This window comes from Chelmon rostratus, chromosome 10 (assembly GCF_017976325.1).
Source record: "Chelmon rostratus isolate fCheRos1 chromosome 10, fCheRos1.pri, whole genome shotgun sequence".
In the NCBI taxonomy this organism is placed as follows: domain Eukaryota; kingdom Metazoa; phylum Chordata; class Actinopteri; order Chaetodontiformes; family Chaetodontidae; genus Chelmon; species Chelmon rostratus.
In genome coordinates this window covers 25,051,630-25,076,231 of record NC_055667.1, presented here as the reverse complement: position 1 = coordinate 25,076,231, position 24,602 = coordinate 25,051,630, and the positions used below count along the sequence as shown (strand labels likewise).

Below are 24,602 nucleotides of genomic sequence, written 5' to 3'. Positions count from 1 at the left end.
ATAAACCAAGCAGGCTCTCTGATCACCTGCGACCTGCTGAGCACTAAATCCCTAATGTCAAACCTGATGGCTATTTAAAAATAGACCATATTTAGTGTGCATGCTCTCTGGGTGGAGTACACTTTATTTTGGCACTGTTGCATCATTTCTTCTCAGTATAAAATGGTAAAGTATGTTGTTTTTTTTGGCAAACAGTATAAACATGACCTGCAAAGAGTTAGATTGCAGTGTGGATTGGGACGTGCTGCAAGTCTTCCACAGTCTCTGTGTATTTTAAGCCACCATGACTGTTCTGTACTGCACTAAGAAGATCCGTCTGTTGAAAAGTGTATTATGTGCTTCAGTGACACATCACAGCTGACATCACTGTTGTTCATTAAACTGGACATGCCAGATGATGGTCTGTAGACATAAATATTGTCGTGTCTCCCTGTGCAACAACAATCACCTCCTCGGCGACCTTTGCACTCGTTACAACGCGCCCTCTGAGTGCTGCCTCTCCCTGCCATGTGTGTGTATGTTGTGAACTCTGGCCCTGGCAAACATTAAAGGACAAGCCCCGTCTGCTGCTATCATATGTCCATGTGTCATGAAAAGAGAGGGCTCGGGGGGTGCGGGGGTTGGGGTGGGTTGAGAATACTTTGGCGGAGTGGTGTAGTTTCTTTAAAAAGAGCAGCGGTTGTGCTGCCGCTGGCCACATAATCCAGCGTGTCGATTGTGCCGATGGTCTTTAGCCCCTCTGCTGGCTGCTTCACTGGAGCGTAGCGCAGAATGGAGCTTCCCCAGCTGGAACATGTGAGGCTACGCAGGTGTGACAGCGCAGGTGAGATCATGGATGAGCTGCGTCTGCAGAGAGCACGCCAAAACAACACATAGAAGAAACCCTGCAGCAGGCTTTCTACTAATATGTGACTTATACAGGCCATAGATATGTTCATACTGACTGAGTGCAACACAGATATGATGGACTAAAAATAGACTCCTTGTGTTTTCATGTAATGCTATTCTTTATGCAGCAATGAAGCAACTTCCTTGTATGAGTGAAACAACTGCAAGTAGCAGGTCTTTATCAATAGTAAGAAGTAAACAGGAAGTTCAGAGAGCTGCCTGGTTTGTCTGCTATTAGACGCACTTGCTTTTCTGTTTCTCATTTGCTGTGTTTGTTTTGTGCTGCACGAGTGATCTCAATGTGGGGGGACTTGTGAAAGAGACCCAGACCCTGAACAAAAACACACAGAAGGCTTGATTCTGCGAGCTGATCACCAGATGACGACGAGGGCCCGCTTGCTCTGTAGTATTTGGTTGAATTTGCTCTCGTGTTATTTTGTTTTCCTTGAAAATGTCTCATGATGCTATCATGTGTGCAGCATGCATGTGAGAGTAGTGAGAGGAGGAGCCCCAACTTCAACCCCCCAGGGCTGTTGTTTGGGAAGACATGCTGAACTCCTGCCAGGAAAAACGCCCACTAGAATAGTGTGCAGTGTGCCTTCTGTTATTGGTCGAGCTTATGCCAAAACAGGAAACACTGGCTGGATAATCTTTGCCCAAGAGTAACTGTCTACTCAGAGAAATGAGGTCTCTGGAAACATCTGGTCTTTAAAAGCATCAAACTATATTCAAAGTAACCAACCACGCCTTTGTTCAAGGTTGTAAAAGTTAGAATTTTAAGGAAGTTGCTTTCTGGCGAAGAGGAAGATGAGAAGACTCTCACATCTGTTCATTAAATACAAAGCTGCAGCCAGTAGCTGATTATCTTATTTCAGCATAAAGACAGATTAAACAAATGAGATGTAACCATTTAATAATAATTTTTGAGCTCTGGAGGTGCTGGAGGCAGATTTTGGCTAGCTGTTTCCCCCTGCATCCAGTCTTTATGCTAAGCTAAGCTAACCTGCTGCTGTCTGTAGCTTCACACTCAACTGACGCATATGAGAGTGGTGTCAATCCTCTCATTTAACTCATTTAACATGATAAAGCGAACAAGCTTTAATGTCAAATTACAAATGTATTAGTACAAGTACAGTTTTGTGGCACTTTTCTTGATAATGTTCCATTTCGTAAATGTTTACGTATTGGTATCTTTAAATGATCACTTTGTAAAAGATGAGATAGAACTCCCAACAGTATCAGCTAGTTACTTTAAAATGCTGTTTGTATCAGTAATAACAATAGAATAGTATAATATATTCACACTAACAGGAACTAATGTACAGAATGAGTACTTTAGTACTTATAGATCTGTACCTTTACTTCTTAAAATTGAGATTATATAATATAGTATAATATTATATTCATAGTTTTTTCGTTGATGTATAATCATCTGAAAATAAGAATCACTTCCCTTAGAATGAGCCCTTTATAGACGGAGCAGGTCTTCTTGCACTGAGTTTCTACTGCAGCCTGGAACAGACAAACCAAGCTCTGGCTCCGGAGAGGGCCTTTCATGTTTTCCATTACCTGAAGGTCGCTGTAGCTTTGCCTTCACGCTCGGAAAGGAAGAGGTAGAGCAAGGTGTATTCAGTTGGTTGCAATCTGCAACCTCACTGCAGGATGCTGCTAAGCTTTAGGTATATTCATATGGTGGGATTTTCACCTTTACTAACACAAAGGATCTGAATACGGCATCATTTTATTGAATCAGAACACATTTCAAATGTACCCACCTTAATTTTAAGGACTTGAATTCTCTCAGTGCAATTTTTTCCACTCACAAAGCAGCAGACAGTCTGGGTGATATGTCTTTCTGCTAATGACCTGCTTTTATGAATGGCACCTGTACTGAGGTGAGTGAGCAGATCAGCCGAGACGTCCAGTTTCCACATGCACACGACTTTTAAATGTGGTTTTTATAGAGTCCAGGGACAAGTCTGACTCGTGACAATTTAATAACCCTTAACTCTGTCACTTCCTGGAGGATCTCAGATTTAAGGTTAAGGCTTAATCTGCCCTCTAGTGGGGAAAAAGGAAAATTTCTACTCTGTGCTTCTCAGCTTGATAAACAGCTTGTTCAGTGCCAGCCGTGCTCATCTGAATTCATGAGAGGGTCCCACCTTTGTTGTCTCACATGACTCTGTTGCTCTTACTCTGGCTGCTAAACCAGCTGTGTCACCACAACACGTGCACAGAAAGGTGGATTTGGATGCTGCTGTGCTGTCTGACCTCACCACAGAGATTTGCACAGCACCCCTCAGGCCTTTTAAATCACGAAACAGACGGAGAGGCAGACAAGCAGTGTGGCCTCAGGTCCTCCCCCTCCTGCCTACCAAGTACCTCTCCTTAGCAACAGTCAGCTGACCAGCAGTAGGTAGTGTTCAGTGAAGCACACACATGCACACTGATCACAGAGCTGTGCGTCTCAGTCGTTCACGCTCACTCCTCCACCTGCCACTCGGGCCTCATGGCTCTCACCATTAACACGTCCACAGAACAGAAACAGCTCACGCAGACTCCTCTGCTCAAGATCTGGGTGCCATGGATGGGCTGCAACTTGAACCGCAGGAGAGGATGTAAGTGCAGCGGAAACCCGGCTCAGCTGGAGTGGAAGATGATTGGGATACATTACCTATTCTGTCTCGCTGCTGTTTGTTCCGCCTCTGCTTTGACTTGTTGCAGCAGATGAAGCTACTGTTCACTTCCAGCAGTCATATATGAGTGTATGTGCTGCCTGTGCTGGATCCTCTCGCCTCCTGGTGCTTCAGGACTGAGCTCAGTCCGGTCGGGGGATGCAGGTAGACAGGCAGCAGTCTGAGAGACAGAGGAGTCAACCATGGATGACAGCCAGGCTGGACTAAGCCAGGTCCGAGTTGGCTCTCTGTTCAGAGTCTGACGTGGTCCTTTGAGCATTTTGCTGACACATCATACTCCATTCATAATCGAACAGCCTGGAGGCTGACACGCTCCCTGTCCTTGTATAGACACACACAGGCCATCCGGGTACTTTAGGGGGTACAGCTGACTGGAAGGCAACCCTGCAGTCTGCCTTATAAATTACTGGTATTTTTTGACTTCAGAGACAGACAAGCATGCAACAACTGGCTCATGGCTGGGTAAGAAACACGAGAAGCGCTTTAAAATGTCGGGTTTGTGTGGAAACTTACAAGCTGGGAATGCTGATTTTTCTCAGCAAAGATATATTATTTAAATGAATATTTAATGATACAACAGTGTCTCACTTCTCTGCATTTTCTCCTTTCTGAACTAGATTTGTCCAGTCAGAATAAAGGTGTCATCTTGGGGACACTGTTGTGAATAGCTGAGCTGATTTGTAACCATCTGCATGGAGGAGACATTTGAACACACGTGGAGATTAGGAGCGTTATTCTTGTGATCATCAGCCATATGGTGCAGTACACTGTGCTGACTACCTGAGGAGGAGAAGCATCTAGTTATTCAGTTGTTTTATTAAGGGTGTATTTTGCTATTTGCAAATTGTTATTACTTTGTTTAGATGCGCTTGTTTATTCGATTTTGTTTGTGGTGGTTTGGACGGGACGTGCAGCCAAAGACGGGCAGATAAGCCTGTGACTGTCTGCACTAGTTTGCAGACATCTGAGCTGCACCTTGGAGCTCTTGTTCTCTCTCTTAATGAAGATTACCTTGGCAGGGACGCTCACACAACACATGTCCTGCAGCACAGAGCCTCAGAGAGTGACCCAGGATTGTACTTTTTGAACTAGCGCTGAATTTTGCTGAATGATGCGTCACCCTAAAACATCAGCAGCGTTCAGTGACTATCGCTTTATGTGATTGTGTGTTTGTCTTCATCTCAGCCTCAGTGCCTCAATTCTGTAACTCTCCCACACTGATTGTGATGGTGGGATTGCCAGCCAGAGGGAAGACATACATCTCCAAGAAGCTCACTCGCTACCTGAACTGGATCGGAGTGCCTACGAAAAGTCAGTTCTCAGAGTGATTCCTTGAATCCTGATCTTAGAAACGTATAAAGAAGTCAAAGAACAGAACATTTCATTGTTAACTACACTATGAGTAATCGTACATTGAGCATCTTTTCAACCTCTCTGTTTCCCAAATCCAACCAGTGTTCAACGTGGGTCAGTACCGCAGGGAGGCCGTCAAGATCTACAAGAGCTTTGAGTTCTTTAAACCTGATAATGAGGAGGCCATGAGGATCCGCAAGTAAGAGGGGTGATACATGCCAAAATATTACACAGAATAATATGAATGAGTCACCTAAAGCTCAGAGACGTCTACATTCACTCATATTTTTGCAGTTGTTGCTTCTTTGCCTACACGCGTGTAACCTCTCTCTCAGGGCCTGTGCCGCTGCCGCCCTCAAAGACGTCGCTGCCTACTTCACAAAGGAGCATGGACAAGTAGCCGTGAGTAAGAGGACGACTGAAACTGTCCCTCTAATCTCGATAAACGATTAATTATTCACTTTGTTTCATGTATGTGTGTGTGAGACTATGGATTTACAACAGAAAGTCTGTCTTACAATCTGGAGTCTGAAAGATGTGGACATTTACGAGGCAGGCAAAGTCTAGTGAAAGGCATGATCAAGTTGCATTATGGGAACTGTAGGATCAAGTGTTTTTGGAGCTTAACCCGTTCTGGGGACTGAAAACCAGGATATCTGTGGGAAATACTTTGACAATTATTTTTTTTTACATATACTAAATCCCTTTAAGTTTGAGCTGAAGGTCATCTGGCCCAGTCACTGAGGCATGTGCTGTTTATTGCTACGTAACTGCAGCATCGTGTTGTTAAAAGAGACATGAAAGAAAACATGAAAAACATTTGAAAAACCTTAATTAGAAAATGACACCTGGGTCCATTGTGCAGCCACGACCCAGCAGTCATTGGGGGTCATGCATGATTAAAAACACTTTATTGCATAAATGTGCAGAGAAGATAATTAGCAAGTGAGACAACAAATTATAAAACTATGGTTTTGAAGAGCTCTGTTGTCTTTTTTCTTTCCTATTTGTTGTAAAAACAGTATATAAAATATTAGTTCTCCATGCATTTTAAACTTATGATATCACATATAGCATTATGTTGTTTTAAGTGTGTAACAACACAATATGTTCTCTTATAATTCAGATGCTTGTTTTACAATCATTGTTAGTCTTTGCAGGTGTTATAAGGATGCATTGATGACACCTGTGCGCTGTCCCATCCAGGTATTTGATGCCACCAACACCACCAGAGAGCGAAGGGCAATCATCATTAGCTTTGCAAAGGAGAAGGGCTACAAAGTGAGTACATCTGTGGAAGCTGGGATATCACTCTCTTGTCTGTCCATCTAATTTGAAATTAGAGCTGGAAGACAGTTAGCATAGCTTAGCATAGTGACTGGAAGCAGGGGGAAACAGCTAGCCTGGTTCTGTCCAAAGGTAACAAAATCTGCCCACCAGCAGCTCTTAAGATCTGCTGATTAAGAAGTAATTAAAACATCTCATTTGTTTAATCTATTTAAAAATAGAAGTGGAATTGTTCAAACATTAGAGGCGGTGACATGTGTGGGACTATTTCTTGGTCGGGTGCGGTAACTTCCTGGAGTCTCTGCTGGTCGCCCTGCAGACTCACAGTGACAACAAGACTCCAGATTCCAGATTGTGTTGCCTTTGTATAGAACCAGGTTAGCTGTTTCTCTCTGCTTCCTTTATGCTAAGCTAAGATAATCATGTTCTGCATCGAGAGAAAGAAAAAAGCAAAAAAGCATTTTTCCCAAACTGTGACACTGCTTCTTTAAGAGCACAAAGAAATGGCTACAGGAGGAAAATGAAGGACATATTTCACAGCCATTTAACAATTTGTGTGCAGGTGTTCTTTGTGGAATCAGTGTGTGATGACCCAGAAATCATTGCAGAGAATATCAAGGTGAGACACATGTTCACAGCAGGATATGTTTTTATCTCAAACATTTGCAGGCTGTTCTCAATCAAATTCCACATCCGTCTTCTCTTTCCAGCAAGTAAAATTTGGGAGTCCAGACTACGTGGATCGTGACATAGATGAGGCCATGGAAGACTTCATCCAGCGCATTGAGTGCTACAGGGCCAGCTACATGCCTATAGATGACGAGAAGGACCGGTACTGACCCATGATGCTTTGCTTCTTATGAGATGAAGTGGACGGTGGACGGCGCTGTGTCTCTTCCCATTTAAATTCTGACAAATTAATTTTGCTGTTTCTTTTCCCCAATTCTGACTTTGAACAGGAAGCTCTCCTACATCAAGATCTTCGATGTGGGGAGTAGATACCTGGTGAACCGGGTCCAGGACCACATTCAAAGCAGGATAGTCTACTACCTCATGAACATCCACGTCACACCGAGATCCATCTACCTGAGCCGCCACGGGGAGAGCGAGCTCAACCTATTAGGTCGCATTGGTGGAGATTCAGGCCTCTCACCCAGAGGACAGAGGGTGAGTTGATTTCTCTGCACAGGCGGAGCTGAAACCTTTAATTACAAACAGAATTCACACATTTTCAAGCAGCAAAAGATGAAAGCAGTGTTTAAAATGTACAAATTGAACTCATTGTTCACAGTATGCAAACGCCTTGGCGGCCTTCATCAAAGGTCAGAACATCAGCGATCTGAAGGTGTGGACGAGCCACATGAAGAGGACCATCCAGACTGCAGAGGCCCTGGGGGTCCAGTATGAACAGTGGAAGGCCCTCAATGAGATAGACGCTGTGAGTTTCTAAAGTTATGCAAACTATTTAGCTTGATTTAGCGTTAGCTGTAAAACCAAAAGATGTCTTCTCAGGTCAAACAGTAGTTTACGTTAGTGTACTAGAAAAATAATTAAAGTATAAAAAACTCATTATGAGTACACTTTTACTTTTTGTGCTTAATTTAAAGTATGTTTCACATCTACTTTCAAAAAGTTTACTTATAGATGTCATTAAGCTCTACTTAAATGTTTCAAAAATTAATATACTCATTCTGCAATGCTTAAAGTGGTATTTCAAAGGACTTTTAAAAGGTGTACTTTATTGTAAGTTTATTATAAATAGTACTTAAGTTTACTTTTAAAAGCTGTACTAAATTACAAATACTTTTGATATTAATAATGTGTACTTGTTTTCAGGTCCTTTGTGAAACACTATTAGCTTAATTAAAGTGTACTTTAATTTCTCTTCATTTGAAGTATATTTAAGTATATTTCCAACACATTGGTGATATAATACAATTGTACTGCAAGTGTGTTTTGATGCTCATGAATCCTTAGTTTGTAAAAAAGTTGTTTAGGAACTATTTACACTTCAAATATTACTGGGGTGGTACTCAAGAACTACTTGAAAACACTTAAGTATACTTGAAGGCGACAGAAAAGGCACAAAGTGTACTTTTTATATTCTTTAAACATTATAATTTAAGTAGAATATTTTTTCAGCTGGGTTAATGTTTCTTTCTCTCTCTCAGGGGGTCTGTGAGGAGCTAACCTACGAGGAGATTCAGGAGAACTTCCCAGAAGAGTTTGCACTGAGAGATCAGGACAAGTATCGCTATCGCTACCCCAAGGGTGAGGTAAGAGCTCCCCCGAATACACGGAGACCTTTTCTACCCTTTTATTTACCCACTGAAGTGTCACACTAGAGTACGCTGTGCACAGCCACACGACCTGCAGGCTGCCCAGTTCAGGCTGCCCAGTTCAGCCACAGTCTGATCGGCTGGCCAGTGAAGGGGACTGGTGCCAGCTCTGCTAAATATTAAGCTTCAGCCAGGTGACAGCTGGTAATATTAATTTATCTTATCTTCATGTAAAGACTGGAAACAACAATGAGACTGGCTCTGTCCAAACTCCAGTGATAAAAAAATTGTGGATTTATTGGGGGTGAAGTGCAGGATTACTGCTCGACTGGCAGAGTTACAGAGATGATCATCACTCCAGAAAATCAGTGCATTTCTGAACACATCAAACTAACAAGCAGTGTTTAAGGTACTTGGCTCTCTTACTTAAGGAAAAGTTGCATCATGACTGTGTAGAAATACTGCCAGGAGGGAAAGTCAAGTCAGTGGTCCATTTTAAAATGACATAAATTCTTGGATTCTAATTATTAATGCTCTATATAAGCATTAGTTTAATGTTGCAGCTGGTAAAGGTGGGACTAATTTAACCTAACTTTAACTGACTTTGAGTTGCTTCATCTAGAATGATACTTTATAAATCATATTTTGTATTAATGATCTGAATCTGTGAGGTAACTATTAAACATGTGATGAGTCAGAATAATATCTCGTCACACTCTGCTCGCTGTTTGTACACAGTTCTGCGTTCACACAACTCTGTTCCAGCCAATCGGCAACAGGTGGCGTGGAATCGCACTGTGAAGAAGGAATTGGTGCCGATGTCGAGTCTTTCTCCAGAATGACTCAGGCCACCTTTAATTATACTGTCTAATTTAGTGCTGTAAAAAGTATGATATTTTCCACCAAAGTAGAGCACAGCAGGAGTATAAAAGTAGCATAAAATTGAAATACTGAAGTAAAGTACAACTACTTCAATATTGTGCAGTACTTGAGTTAATATGCTCTGCAAATAATGTGAGCTTTAGAGCTGCTGGCAGGTGAACTTTTTGACAGGCTAGCTGTTTCCCTCTGTTTCCAGTCTTTGTGCTAAGCTAAGCTAACCATCCTCTGGCTGTAGGTTCATATTTATCAGACAATTATGGGAGTAGCATCAATCTTCTCATTTAACTCTCATCATGAAAGCGAATAAATGTGTTTCCAAAATGTTGAACTATTCCTTTAAGGACCTTGCTGAAGGGGCTCATTTATCCTGCAGAGATGTTCATTATTAGGGTGAGGTTAGGCAGGGTCAGTATACAGTACAGGCCAAGCGGGCTGAGAAGATGAAACAGAATGACATTAGTTGAATAACTGATGAATTGTTTTGTCTCTCGTCCAGTCCTATGAGGACCTTGTCCACCGTCTGGAGCCGGTGATCATGGAGCTGGAAAGGCAGGAAAATGTTCTGGTTGTCTGCCACCAAGCTGTGATGCGCTGCTTGCTGGCCTACTTTCTCGATAAACCTGCAGGTAATCCAGCCTCAGCAGATGCATAGACTGGATTCTTCTCTACTCATCTACTACAGTGTGTGATGATGTTTCTTAATAATCTTATTTTCCCCTCCTCTGAAGATGAGCTGCCTTATCTAAGATGCCCCCTTCACACAGTGCTCAAGCTCACACCGATAGCCTATGGTAGGTGCCGAGTGCTTGTGTGACATATTCAGTCTGAATCTGAATCTTCCCCTGACAGTCTGGCTCTCTCTTCAATTATAGGGTGTAAAGTCGAGCCATTTTTCCTCAATATTGAAGCAGTCAACACACACAGAGAGAGGCCTGTGGTAAGTTTCCACAAGCCCATATTTGTCATAATGGATACTTACCTTTGCCAAACATACGGTCTGTGGTTCATTACATCTGTCTGATGGCAGGCAGTCACATTTGATCATTTGTGGTGATGAAATGAGGAATGAGCTAAAGGTTAGTCTCTTAAAATACAGACGATGTGACAAAAGAGGCTATTTAAAAAGAACAACAGGACATTCTGGAGTTGGATGCAGTTAAATATCCTTAAATATTAATCCTGTAATTGCCACTTGTGGCCACAGTGGCCGCTATTCAGCAGACGTTACATACACTCTAGCAGTTAGTACGAGTCAGAGTCAACACACATAACCACTTCCAACCAACAGGAAATGATGCAAAACATGCAACTTCGGAATATTAAAAAGTCAAACATAAATAGAAAATGTTTGTCTGAAGACTGAGTTCTTATTTTTGTTTTCAAATATGAAGAATTTCTGGAGCTGTTTGACCACCACTTACAATTTATTTTTTTTTATTTTTTATTTTTTCAGCCATAGACAAGGTGGGGAAAATGCACTTTCAAGTGGATTCAAGTTGTATTGGTATAGGAAATTAATTTACCCTTTTCCTAATGTATCGTGTAACGCTATCAAACGATAATGATAGCTAGGAAGTGGCTTAATGCTAACGTTAGCACTTGTCTATGGCCTGATGTCTTTCCAGATTTTCACTGTCTTTAGTTTCTGTTCAAAGCGTGAAGCATTGAAATGATAACGATTTGTCAGATTCGTTCGAACACAACATCCTTTTGATAGCAGCATCTTGAGCGTGCTGTCAGAGGAAAAAGGCCACTGTGTGACTGCGCTCTCTAGCTGTATTCAGAACCGCCAGCTGTACCATCACTGCCTACTGATTCGGCTAAAACGTAGCATGTAGTATGCGGTCAAAAACAAAATCAGCAGCAGCAGGCCAAAAACACCTGGATGTCGTACTGATTTGGCAAAAATCTCCAGGATGCACCATGAGCTCCAATTCGTCCAACAAGTAATGTGACAAAACTCACTGAATCATGGTTCTTTCCAATTGTCAGTTAGGCGTCACCCATCTCTCAGGTTAAAATCCACATTCATAATTTGTTTTTTAAAGCATGTGGATGCGCCACATTCATGGTGTTTTGCCATTAGTCCTGTTATTGTTTACTTCCACTTTCCAGAACCAGAAACCAGCTTAGCCTGGACCAGCATACTGCAAAATACATGGATTTAACAGCCTATGAGCAACTTCTGTGGGCTATAATCCCTCTCATAAACTGGCTGTATTTAGCAAACATGGGGTCTGGTTGCATTTGGTTTTGTCACTTCTCCAGTGTGAACTGGATTTGGGACATGCTGATGGTCTGGCTTCAGTTTTGACTCTCAGTATTCGTGTTTCTTGCAGAACGTCGACATCAACAGAAACCCGGAGGAGGCCCTGCAGACGGTTCCTGACCACATATAACTGCTGTTTTGTGAGAGAGGGACCACAATCATATGAAACTGGATGTGTTGCTGCTTATTAGCTCCACTTAATAATAGAGACGCGCTCCAGTTGAAGGTCGACTGTGTGGAAGCAGAAGACAGAAGACGAGGTGTGCGGCTAACAGCCTGCGTACAGAGGCACATGTGACGGAGAGGGTGGAGCAGGAGATGTCTGTGAAATGTTCCTGTCTTATCTGACTAGAGTTTGCTTTTCTCCACATGTTGAAACTGTCATGTTGTTTACAAATGATGTAGAGAAAACTGTGTCCGGAGGCTGAGAGGAAGTTGACGCTGTGACCTGGGCTGACATGCACATGTAGCTGTTGTACAGAAAACACAATGTGTTGTTGATGATCTAATTATGGAGGTGAGAATCAGCACCATGGACAGCGCCCAAACAAACAAAACAAACTGTGTTGGTTTGAGTGAAATCCTGTAAATAAAGTGAAGCCTCCGACACCTCAGTGTGCAGAAAATAACTTCACCGTACAGAGTCGCAGACACACTGCTGTTAATGTTCAAGCTAAATTCATCAAAATGATTCCCCAACGCACCAATGAGCTGCTCCCTTCAGCCCACAATGGGCCTCTGTGAAAGAGTGCGCGAGGGGAATGAAAACTCACATCTGGGGTTAAAATAAGGAATAAAAGTCAGACTGGAGACTTTTAGCAGCGCTCCTGCAGAGATGGAGGAGGAGGAGGTGTTCTGGTAGGGGGGTGTATCCCTAAAGAGCCGGGCAGGGGTTAATAATCCCTCATTTCTCGTGCGCCTCGGCGGCAGCAGTGCGCGTAATTTCCAGCAATGCGCGAGCTCAAACCGCGAGCTGCTTTCTTCGAACCCGGCGGGACTCACGCAACTTTCTGACTCGACCTCGCGCTTTTTCCGCCATCTTTCTTTTCACCTGACGGGTATCAGGGCGCACGCAGAGCCGTCACTCCCTCTGCGGTGAGCCGAGGTGAGGCAGAGGAGAGGAAGTAACGGGTGTAAAATGTGAGGTGTGCGCGCAGAGTCCCGCTGCACGAGCTGCCCCAGTCCCGCTGACAACGTGAGACCACTTCATCCTGCAGCCCGAAACCTGAACGGCTGTGGACATGATGAGCTTCAGAGTCCAGTGCATTCTAGTAGTTTTCTTCACTTTCTATGTGCAGGAGGGATTTTCAAGGGAGTATGAAGCAAACCTCGGAGCAAATTTTCTTTTACAGGTACATTTTCCTTTTACTTTTTTTTCAGCTCTGTGTCGAAAGTCATTGAAAGATATCACTAGAACTTTATTTTATATTCAAATAATAAAGAAGAGTAGCTTAAGCTCAGTCACAAACATTTGGTAGAACAATTTAAAAGCCCAGGTCTCCTAAAATGAGCTCTAACAGTAGTTTATTCGTCAGAAGATACCATAAAGTCCTATTTTCTCTTATAAATTATATGATTTTTAAGTCTCTCTGCGAGGGTTTCCACTCTTAAAGTTATTTGTTTATGTTAAATTCCCAGGATATGTGGTAATGTATTGACACAGCAATGACTTGTGTGCAAAATTAACATTTGAGAGCAAGCCGTGCAGCCCTCACTGGGCCTGTGTACAGTGAAAGCATTTATTTCCAGGTCCGCTTCCCCTCCATTCATGAATGGCTTTGATTCAGACTATTTTGACACAAAATCTTGACCCAGCCCTCACATGGGCAGATTGTGGAGATGGAGGCATTTCGAACAAACTAGGGCGCTAATGAACCACCAAATCATAACAATGTGGCATTGGCCTCTATCTCAAAAGCAAATTATCAGACAAGCTAACGTTGCATTTGATTGACTTGCTGCCTTGTTTCTCTTCCAGAGAGTAAAACGTCAGAGCAAACCAACAAAAGCAGCGGTAAGTTTGTGCGTTAGTCAGAAAATATGAGGTTTTCAACGTCTCAACCCTTGCTGAACATTTGTTGTATATATGAATTCCATTTGCATGTGATGGCATCAATATTTAATCAGCTATTCATGCAAAAAGAATACCTGCAGAACTGAATAACAGCTGCGAGCTTTCGCCCTCTTTCAGACAAACACAGGGAAACAACCAATCAGCACCTCTCAGGGTATTATCAGTAGCTCCACTGTGCTTTCCCTGCTTCAGTGTTAACTGTGAAGCAAAGCCCTGAAAACATGCAGTAGATCACTTTGCATGGCACAAACCACAGCTCTCCGAAACAGCCGCGAGCCGGAGGGCTGATGTGGCTCTCTTCCTCCTGCCTGTCACCTCTTCCTGCAGTAATGTGGCCTGCCCTGACCAGATTGGTCTCAGCAGGCGCTGACGTGACCCAAGTAAAAAAGAGCAGGACAGAGACACCATGCAGGGACCTGCTTTGTGCTGTCCCGTCGGCTCGCCGGAGCGATGCAGGCCAAACTGTGATGTGGGTGAAAGAAGAAAGTGCTGTGCGTAAGGGTTAGGATTTGTTTTCCTCGTGCATCAGGGTAGGACGGCGGGTTTAAGCAAACGTCCACGGTTGTCTGTTATAGTCAGACCTGATTGGTGTTATGATCTGGGGAGCTGACTTCAGTCCTTTCTGGGTCTGAATACGTTTAATCCTCGGCTTCAGTGCCTTCTCTCCGAACCTCTTCAGTGATTTCTGCCTGTGTTTGTGCCGCCACCAGCTGAAGGTGACAGACTACCATGTGAGGTGTTCAGTGGTGTCCCGCTATGCTGTTACCACAGTCCAGAGTTCAGTCTGGAACCAGCTCCCAGTCACCAAGGAGGCCGCCTTTGAGGTGGACCTGCCCTCCTCTGCTTTCATCTCCAACTTCACCATGTAAGTCAGTCCATCAGTGTCTTTCCATCTCTACATCACTACTTCCTGCGTTTGTTCATGCGAGTCATTCTAATCTCTAACATCACTATGAAAGTCAGGAAACCAATCATTGCCTCACTTCATATGTTTCAGATTATAATTCCTCACAATGAGTGGGGTGTTTTTGAAAATACACCAATTGAGTCAAAAGTGTTGAAGTTGGCAGGAAAATATTATTTCCTGCTGAAATAATATTCCCCTGCTGTGTGGTGAGACATAAATAAGAGTAATGTTCTGGTTAATGGCGGAACCCAGAAATAAAACTTCAGAGGAATTATGTAAGGGGCTCGGATTCCGGTCAAGAGGAGATGCAGAATTTGATCGTAAAGAGCCGCTGACGGCTCTCCTTCAAAAATGCTAAATATAAACAAAACAAATAAGTCAACACTGCAGGCCAAACACCAGCCCCGGAGCTGGATTTGGGAGCGGAAGCAGGTCAGGAGGAGGTGGAACCTGAGGGCAGATGAATACCAGGCTTTGTAAATGCAAGTCAGAAAGTTAATAGAGAAAATGACAGGAGTTTGCCCAGTCCCCCTTTTCTCCCCCGCACAGTTTACCGAGGCAGCCTGCCAGTTTAGATACGCTACACACACACACACCTACATCTACAGTATGTATGCGTGCACACATGGAGGTGGATGCAGATTTTTTTAAGTATGTGTGAGTCTGGAACTTGTTCAGCTTTTTACAACCATAATCCTTTACATTGCTTTTTTTTTTCACCGCTGTTTTTCACAGGCATGCACGCTAACGCATATTTTCACACGCACACTCAGACCAAAAACCCAGAGGAAAAACGGGCTGCGGCGAATGTGTTGCGTTACTTCTTAGGCATTTCTGTGTCTGAAACTGAGAGCTCTGTGTTCTGTGTGCAGGTCACCGATGTGCGGCCGTTCCCGAGCCCCCTCAGCCAGCCACACATAGAAACACAAGCGCCTCCATTTTCCACTCCGCTCTCTCATGCCATTCTGCTCTGTTTCTCAAACAAGACCCGTTTCAAGCCTGCGGGTTTATTTTAGTTAGCCCTTGATGTTTTTTCTCTTTGGATATATTTGTTCAAAGGACTTGACCTTAATTTAGCACCTTGTCACATGACATCAGCGGTCACCAAAGTCTGCGAAGTGCACTGTGTGAATCAGATCCCGCTCTTGAGCGGCGGTTTGGGTTGGGATTTTGTTGGGCGCAGCACACAGCGGAACTCCCTCAGAGCGTCATCGGCCGGCAAGATCGCTCTTCATTAAAGCTGTTTTTAGAGGGAAATTACTCTTTTCCACTCAACCTGTTTATGACCCCACCTCGCCTTCGCACGCTATGAGCTCCATTCGTAAACAAGCGTGATGCGTGTTTGTGAAGCGGCTTTGTGATCACTCTGGAAATACAAGGAGCAAAATCAAGTAAATCACGCTCGACAACTCAATGCAGGCCAGGAGTGTTTCTGAAATATAATCCGGCTACTGTGAGTCACACAGAGAGCTGTTTCTCCCTCTTTTCTCTATCCCATCAGCACCTCCAACGGCAAGGTGTACGTGGCCCAGGTGAAGGAAAGAGCTGCTGCCAGGAAAATTTATGATGCTGCTAAGAAGCAAGGAAAAACAGCCGGACTTGTTGCTACCAAGTCAGTCCCAGGCAAAATTTGTTCTCTTTTAGTTTCCACAAAATCATCATTAATTATTTGCAATGTCACGCTGCATGTTTTCCAGCCCAGACAGGAGACTAACTTCCAATCCAATATGGCTTTTCCAGAGAGAGGGAGATCGAGAAGTTTCGCGTGGCAGTGAGTGTGCCGTCAGGAGCTCGGATGTTCTTCTCCCTGTCCTACGAGGAGCTGTTACCTCGTCGACTCGGCCACTACGAGCTCAGTCTGGGACTGAGGCCCGGGCAGCCTGTGCAGAACCTCACGTTAGATGTCAGCATAACAGAGCGGACCGGCATCAGTTTCATCAAGGTTCTTCCTCTCAAGACGAGCCGACTGCTCTCCAACACTGCCCAGGGTAAGATCTGGCAGTTATGAACTGTCAAGATATGTTTGAGGTGGTTAATTAGCTCTTATGCTGTTGTGAAGGTCAGGTACGCTGCCTCTGACTCCCAATCAGGTGTGTAAAGCAGGAAGTGTTTAAAGCAGGAAGTGTTTAAAGCGGGAAGTGTAGGAGCTTCCAGGAATCTCAACAGCCTCTCTGGTTGAATGAACGACTGTAGATTTAATCACAATAAAACAGTCATTCACTTTTTTGGCTGTTAGATGAGAGGGTTGATACCAATGTCATGTCTGTAAAGTAAATATAAGGCTACAACCAGCAGCTGGATAGCTTAGCTTAGCTTAAAGACTGGAAACTGGCTGCCTAGCCTGCAGTCTCTTTCCCTCCCTGGGTGTGACTGTGATTACCTGAGGGAAGGCAGGTGTGCTGGAGCCAGATCAGAGCCCCACCTGCATCCCATTCTGTAATCAAGACTCCTCCAAAGACTCAGCTCAGATCATAGTTCCTGCTCATCTCAACTCATCGTAGCTCCCAGGATTCCACTCCAGGCCTGCTCAGCTCTGCTTCCCACTCCAGGATCTCTACTCGGCCCAGCCTCGGCTTTCCCCCTGCTCGACATCACCAACCGCCAGCCCAGTCACTGCACCCCCCTCCAGCTCAGACTCAAACCCCATCTGCTTTTACAGTGCAATGAATTACTTTCTTTAGTCAAACTCCGCTCTTCTCGCCTCTGGTGTCCTGCACTTGGGTTCACTTCGTAGCCAGAACACCGGCTCTGTCCAGGAAACAAAGCTCTGTCCTCTCCTTGAGGTTTCCAGAGAACTCCAGGAAGTCACTGCTCCCAGCCAAGCAATAGTCCAGCACATAATCTCCTGTAAAACCAACACTTGTCATTTTTACGCTTATATACTCAGATATATAACGTTAGAGGTGCTCTTATCTTGCTTTTTTCCCCTGAAGCTACCATACAGACATGAGAGTGGTATCAATTGTCCCATCTGGCAAGAAAGCAAATAAACATATTTCCCAAAATGTCAAACTATTCCTTAATTGAACCGTTTCTGAAAACCTCAACATGGATTTTGAACACTGTATTCCTACAGGTGATGCAGATGCCCCTGCCTCCACTCATGTGGAGCACAGCGGTGGCTGCGCTCGAGTCCGCTACAGTCCCACCCTGCAGCAGCAGAACAGCATCTCCTCCAAAGGTCTGAACGCAGACTTCATCATTCAGTATGATGTGGACCTCAGAGACCTCATGGGTGAAATCCAGGTGAGGAGCACCTTTTCATTTCTGGCTTGTTTGCATGTTTGTCACAATACCAAAGTGTGTTTTTGTATTTTTGCCCTCTCTCAGGTGTATGATGGCTATTTTGTGCATTACTTTGCACCCAGAGGACTTCCTGTGGTACCGAAGGATGTTATATTTGTCATTGATGTCAGTGGCTCAATGATAGGCACTAAGATAAAACAGGTAACGTGGACAAACTTTATACGTTCCCAATGACTCGAGCTGCAGTTCTGGCATGAAAAAAATTTGGTAAAATATAACAACATTCTGCAAAAATGATGTGGAATTTCTGTCAATAATCCTAATAATTTCTGTCAGTAGACCAAGCAGGCCATGGGCACCATTCTCGGCGACCTTAGAGAGGGAGACCACTTCAATATCATCACCTTCTCAGACAAAGTTCACACCTGGAAGAAAGGACGAACTGTGCGGGCAACTCGGCAGAATGTACGCGACGCCAAAGACTTTGTGAAGAGGATCATTGCAGAAGGATGTGAGTTGGAATGTGATATTGTTTGAGTTATGGCCTCAAAGTTGATCCTCTTTCAACTTCCTCATTTTTTGTGCGTTCTCCTCCTTCCTCTTCTGTATCAGGGACCAACATCAATGCAGCTCTGCTTTCGGCTGCCCAGCTCGTCAACCCTCCATCCTCCGCCTCTTCCAAACTGCTCTCACCCCGCCGTGTTCCTCTGGTAATTTTCCTCACTGATGGGGAGGCGACCATCGGAGTAACAGCTGGCGACACCATCCTTAGCAATGCCAAGAAGGCTCTGGGCTCCGCTTCCCTGTTTGGCCTTGCCTTTGGAGATGATGCCGACTTCCTGCTCCTGAAACGCCTGGCTCTGGATAACCGAGGCGTGGCCAGGATGGTGTATGAGGACGTAGATGCAGCCTTGCAGCTGAAGGGCTTCTACGATGAGGTAGCCAGCCCTCTGCTGTCGGACGTCCAGCTGTCGTACCTGGATGATCAGGCGTTTGATGTCACCCGCTCCCTGTTCCCAAACTACTTCCAAGGCTCGGAGTTGGTCGTGGCAGGGAAGGTCAAACCAGGGGTCAATGATTTAAAGGTGTCGATGTCTGCCACTGATTCAAAACAACACGTCAAGTTGGAGAACGATGTGTTGATTGCCCACGGGAAGGGGAATGGAAGTGCAGATTCACGAGGCTGTTCAGCAGGCTTAGAAGGAATCTCTAGCTTTGTGCACCGTCTCTGGGCGTATTTCACCATCAAAGAGTTGCTACTGGCCAAACTGAACACTACTGACCCAGCAACTCAAAGGTTATTGGCAGACAAAGCCACCAATCTATCCCTCAAATATAACTTTGTAACACCAGTCACGTCTTTGGTTGTAGTTAAGCCAGACCCAGATGAAGCTCAGACTCCAGCCACCGCAAAACCCACCACTGCAGCCACCATAACCACAACTGCAACGACTATTGCTACAACCAGAATATCAGCTGCTGGTGCTGCAAAGAAGCCCAGCTCACCTTCTAACCCCAGGCCAAACAAAACAAAGCCGGACCCCCCTCAGCCGCCTCCAAATACACCGCAAACTAAAAAAATCTCACCGCCGACTTCCACAGCAAGAACAGTAGTTTCACCATCCAAGAAAACCACAACAACCTCCAGTCCCAGCTCTGCCAGAACTGCACCAGCACCACTCTCTGGTAAAAAGCTCACTCCTTCCCAAACTGAATCCAAGCCTGCGTCTCCTCCTCCTGCTGGTAAGATTCCCACCTCTGTGCTCAATGCACTTAAAACAGCGTCACCCCCTGCACCTGGAAAAGTCTCCACACCCCAGCCCAGCGCCACGAAAACAACCACTCCCTCAACAACCACCACAATGTTAACATTCAGCACCAGCGCCGCACACGACCTGCCTGGGAGACCCCTTACCCCACAGCCCAGTACGGTGAGGATAGCCCTCCTTCCTGTCAAAGTGACTGCACCCTCCCCAGAAGCAGCGAACGGCACCACATCTGTTCCAGATGTTCCTCAGCCTGAAGTCACCACCGCTCTGCCTGAGCTGCCGTCTCCGCTCGCCTCTCTCACGCCGGCACCGGCTCCGGCGGTGGAAGACAACGACACAAATTCAGAGACAGACCTGAGCATCGCCACCTTCGTGTCGGCTACCTTTGCTCCCATGCCCGGTGTCACTGACGGGCCACGGCTGTGGGAGGCAGCAGGGCTTCTGGGTGGGTTGAACGCTGTGTTTTGTCTAAAATCACAGCCTTTCTGTACTCTGGGTTTAATATGAAGGGTGCACACTCTTGTATTTATTCCTAACTGAATGTTCTTTATCTCTCCACTAGATGTCTCTACTTTCATCCAGAGGAAAGGTGAAACTGAATTTTCTCTTAATATCACAGTGACAGGTCACTTTTTCTGAGCTTTGACTTTACAGTCCAGCATTGGGACTGAGTATAAATCAATCATATGTTCTGTCTCTTACAGATATTGATCTTGTGAAAGGTGAGTATTACAATTCATGCTTTGGTCGTCCCCTGTAAAATCAAACTGAGCAGCAGAATGTGTCCTGAACTCGATGCCTGCTTCTGTTTCCCAGACTACGATGCAACGTATGACTACGACTACGATCTCACCTACGATGCCTGTAAGTTTCAAACGCTCATCAGAGGAAGCTCTGCACTGTAGCTGCTTTTCAGCCCTGAAAAGTTTCATGTCAAACACATTCTCTGACTTACTTTTAGGGGACGATACTGCAGACACGGAATCATTTGGTACGTATTTAGTAGGTTATATTCACAGCTGCATGTCAAAAATAATATTTCATTTATTGTAGAGACACTGCTGGCAATACCTGTGTAGCCCTGTCGTTGGTTTCAGTGCTTGGCAGTGAGGGGGGCTGTCCTTTAGTTGAATGTCTTGTGCTTTTAGAACCGCCATCCAGACTGACCACCGTCCGGGTCTTCTCCTCATCAGGTGAGGAATGTTTCCAATGACACCATCAAAGTCATTTAACTATTTCATGTTCTCATGTTGTATTCATGCTCGTTGTTGTCTGTTATAGTTGATGGAGATCCTCATTTCGTGGTCCAGCTGCCAAAGCTGCACCAGAACCTGTGTTTCACGGTAGACGGCAGGGCTAATGACGTTCTCAGACTGTTAGAGGACCCAGAGAGAGGTACACTCAGAAGCAGCATTTCTCATTCAATTAAATGTTAATGTTTGAAAACCAACAATTACATGTTACTACATTGTTAGTGGTGACTTTTGAAGTGTTTTACTGCATGTGTTTCTTTCCTCCTCAAGGGATCATTGTCGATGGCCACCTGATGGGGGCTCCCTCCAAGCACGGTGTAGAAGACCGCCCCCGAACCTACTTCGACCAGCTCACCATTTCCTCGGCCACAGGCGGCTCCGGTGACATCACAATCACCCTCTCATTGGACGCAGTGGTGGTGGAAGGGGAAGGGCAGGATACCCTTCCCATCAATCAGCAGGGGTCGGTGAGGAGGCAGGGTGTGACGGTTGCTGTGGACAACCATCGGAGCTGCTGGGTCGAGCTGGCCAAGGGTGTGCGGTTCCTGGTCCTGTTCCACCACTATAAACACCCCAGCTACCTACAGATGGCTCACCTGGGGTTTTACGTCACAGATGGACAGGGACTGTCTGCTTCAACCCAAGGCCTTCTGGGTACGTACACGTCAGCTCTTCACTGATGGAAGAAGTACTCACATCCTTTACTTCAGCAAAAGTAAAAGCCCTTCAATCAAAGTCCTACTTAAGTAAATCTGCAGAACTGCTATCAGCCAAACTACTCATTCTGCACAAAAATTGGCCCTGTGACTGATCGATTACATGATTATATTAATGCATCAGTTTCAGCATTTCGCTGGTGCCTGGTTGAGGACGAGCTGATACAGAAGTACTTAATACACAGCTAAGTAGTAGTATTAAGTTGTACAGTGGTTCCCGGTGATTGTGCCCTTCCAAAACAAATGTGAGGGTTCAAAAAAAGTAGATTTTTTAAATCTTTATACTAATCTGTTGGACTTCTCTACACTTGTTTAACAAAGTTGTTTAAATGAAGCAACTGAGATTTTTATAAGGGGTCACAAGACAAAAAGGTTGGGAGCCACTGTGTTGTATTTTATAAGACTATCATAGATTTTGGATGTAAATCCTTAGAAAGTTGCTTTAAAGTAACTAGTAGTTATAGCCTTCAGTGAAAGTAAAAGGATGACTTTTCCATCAAGTGGAGCAGAAGTATAGTGTAAAACTGAAGCAGTTAAGAAAATGCATTTATGCTACACTGCTGTTCTTTATCCGTCCACAGGCCAGTTTCAGCACGCTGACATGAGTGTAACTGCGGTGAAGGATTATCTGGATGGAGGAGTTCACAAGGAGGCAGTTTCAGCCAGGGGGATCCTGAGGTGGGGCGGCGAGCACATGCCGGTCACCTTGCAAGACAAGACGCTGAAAGACACGGTGCGAAAACGCCACGCAGGCAGGTGCTGGGTGGTGCCCAAGGCAGAGATAGAGAGGCTGCTGGGTCATCCATACGAGAGCTACGTGGTGGATCGGGTGTAATTCTAGCCGAGTCGGCTCCACCTTGTTGCCTCTCTGCTGCACAGCTCAGGTCACAGCAGTTATCATGGTGTGGTTGTCGGACAAAGGGTGAGCAAGAAGTGGACTCCGTGAGGCTAAAATAACACGCCGCCAGTCGAGTGAACGAGGCCGTCTAATATTCTGTAAGCCAAACACAGGTGCGGTTACAAAAGAGGAAGAGAGAGGATGACAGGTTAGAGACGACGGTGAGAGAGGAAGCTGCATGTGAAGGAGTAACGAGGACAAATTCAGTTCGACAAATACAGTGACGGACTGAACGATGCTGCTGTCCTCTCCAGCTCGGATTCAAGCTCTGTGTTCTGTATCTGTGACGGAGACGCAATGCTCTCCTGTTCGCATGGCAACCACAAAATGTCCATTTGTGCTGCAGCAGTTTGCGCTCGCTGCAAAATGTCTCGCACACTAACTCTGTTCACAACTTCAAAGATATTTATCAAATTATAATATAATGATAATTAGGCAGAGACAGATTCTTCTACTTCAGAATCACCTGTAACTGTTAAAGCTGTATCATTCTGTAAGTTGTATTTTTAGCACAAGTGTATATAAAATATTATTGTGAGTGAGTATAGATAATGTTCCTGTAACAGATTACTCACCTGGATGTAGTTACTGCATCTTCAGAAAGATAAACAAAGCAAAGTCCAGGTGTTTCCAGGTTTGCCATGTGCTTTTTATTTTTCTATCATTTCATTCATAGTTAAATTCGTTTTATTTGTTACACAAGACATTAGGCATTGTTCACATACTAGTGATCAAACAAGGACAGTAAGTTTTCTACTACTCAGCCTGAACTATTTCTTTTCATCAATTTCAAGGGATATTGTCGACAGTGGTTTCCAAAGGCCAAACTGGATGAAAATTAAAACAGTACGACCACACATGGGGCTTTTGTTTTCAATAAATAAAAAAGAGGCTGATGCTGAGGAAGGGCTGGGGAGGGGGGCTTCAAATATGTCTATGTTCAAAGAGTAAACAGTATTCCAGTTGTAATCAGATTACATGTTTCCAGGATGAAGACCACACACAATGTTGAATGATGCACAGTGTGAAAACTGTCGTGAATACACAGCTGTACAGAGTTTGATTTCAGCTCCAGGACTCGACCGATGCTGTTATCCTTCCATCAAAACCTGTTTCTTAGGAATGCTAATAGTCATATTAAACCGTGATGCAGCACTGGAATGATCAGAACACATGACACAGCAAATAACAAACGAAAACAAAAGAATTTCTGTGTGCATCACTTTTAAAAATCCATTTTTATCATCGGAACATAAACTAATAGCATAGCATACTCAGCATTTGACATAAACCTTTCCACAATACGTCAGTGAAAATCAAATAAATAGAGCATAACAATAAGACACGTCAACACCCCAAACGCACGGTGACTTTGCTTAAGAGTTGTTCAGGGATTTGTCGTGGTGGATAAGGTGAAATGGAACCGCTTCGCTTCGCTGTTTTAAAGAAATCGTCTCACCTGTTGCACCGCAGAGACGCGAGGAGCGGCCTCGGCTCAGGTGTGCCAGAACAGCCCCGACGTGGTAGAAAACAATATCCCTTCTTTAGTATTCAGTCAGATCTGCAGAGCGACATGCGCTACCAAACATCTGTCAGCAGGTTTTGCCAATCACCATTTTTGGCACGAGACTGACCTGCCACTAACGGTTAGTTAAAACAAAGCAGTTAATTTGTGAAAGGGCACAAACATTTGAATAAGACCCCAAATTAAGGCTAAAACCAAATGAAAGCATCTTGGTTCATTCTTATGGGGCGGCACCTGTCACTGTGGCTTCACACCTTTGCTATGCTACAAAGTCATTTAAAGTTATTGGAGTATCCAGCGTTTCCCTCTATTAACAACTACAGTTTTCATAGGATTTAGTCCCTAGGGGAGTGACTTATCTAAATGACATACACAAGGGTTGAAACAACCAAGACACAATCTGGTGCTTTCACTAGGAGCCGAAATTTCAGTCTTCACCCTCTTCACTCAGAAGTGAAACTTTCTAAACGCCAAATCCGAAACATTTCCCCGCATACATTCTCATACCCCGCGGCACACTTCCTCTCATCACTCACTCCAGATCTTCCATCCTCGCCCGA

At 44.6% G+C, this 24,602-nt stretch overlaps 2 protein-coding genes across 2 annotated transcripts; both read left to right on the top strand.

Annotated features, from left to right (window-relative positions):
- Window positions 1-703: 703 nt before the first annotated feature.
- pfkfb1 (6-phosphofructo-2-kinase/fructose-2,6-biphosphatase 1) lies at window positions 704-12,193 on the top strand. Its single transcript, XM_041945109.1, has 14 exons — window positions 704-823; window positions 4,770-4,895; window positions 5,040-5,136; window positions 5,273-5,339; window positions 6,144-6,218; window positions 6,787-6,843; window positions 6,935-7,056; window positions 7,184-7,391; window positions 7,516-7,662; window positions 8,396-8,500; window positions 9,882-10,011; window positions 10,114-10,176; window positions 10,258-10,322; window positions 11,725-12,193. Exons 1-14 carry the CDS (start codon window positions 772-774, stop codon window positions 11,782-11,784), a joined length of 1,374 nt encoding a protein of 457 aa, XP_041801043.1. The 5' UTR covers window positions 704-771; the 3' UTR covers window positions 11,785-12,193.
- Window positions 12,166-23,374, top strand: itih6 (inter-alpha-trypsin inhibitor heavy chain family member 6). Its single transcript, XM_041944951.1, has 16 exons — window positions 12,166-12,171; window positions 14,439-14,593; window positions 16,137-16,247; window positions 16,376-16,623; window positions 17,712-17,881; window positions 17,966-18,082; window positions 18,221-18,392; window positions 18,494-20,095; window positions 20,213-20,239; window positions 20,355-20,372; window positions 20,467-20,514; window positions 20,612-20,641; window positions 20,799-20,843; window positions 20,932-21,045; window positions 21,174-21,557; window positions 22,201-23,374. Exons 1-16 carry the CDS (start codon window positions 12,166-12,168, stop codon window positions 22,452-22,454), a joined length of 3,501 nt encoding a protein of 1,166 aa, XP_041800885.1. The 3' UTR covers window positions 22,455-23,374.
- Window positions 23,375-24,602: the final 1,228 nt, after the last annotated feature.

Bases quoted from the DNA above. Each gene is read 5' to 3' on its own strand.
- pfkfb1 (XM_041945109.1), top strand. From the start codon at position 772: ATGGAGCTTCCCCAGCTGGAACATGTGAGGCTACGCAGGTGTGACAGC. The intron at 4,896-5,039 runs GTCAGTTCTCAG...AAATCCAACCAG, and splicing joins GATCGGAGTGCCTACGAAAA to TGTTCAACGTGGGTCAGTAC. The intron at 6,844-6,934 runs GTGAGACACATG...TTCTCTTTCCAG, and splicing joins TCATTGCAGAGAATATCAAG to CAAGTAAAATTTGGGAGTCC.
- itih6 (XM_041944951.1), top strand. The intron at 16,624-17,711 runs GTAAGATCTGGC...GTATTCCTACAG, and splicing joins GCTCTCCAACACTGCCCAGG to GTGATGCAGATGCCCCTGCC. The intron at 20,642-20,798 runs GTACGTATTTAG...TTGTGCTTTTAG, and splicing joins TGCAGACACGGAATCATTTG to AACCGCCATCCAGACTGACC.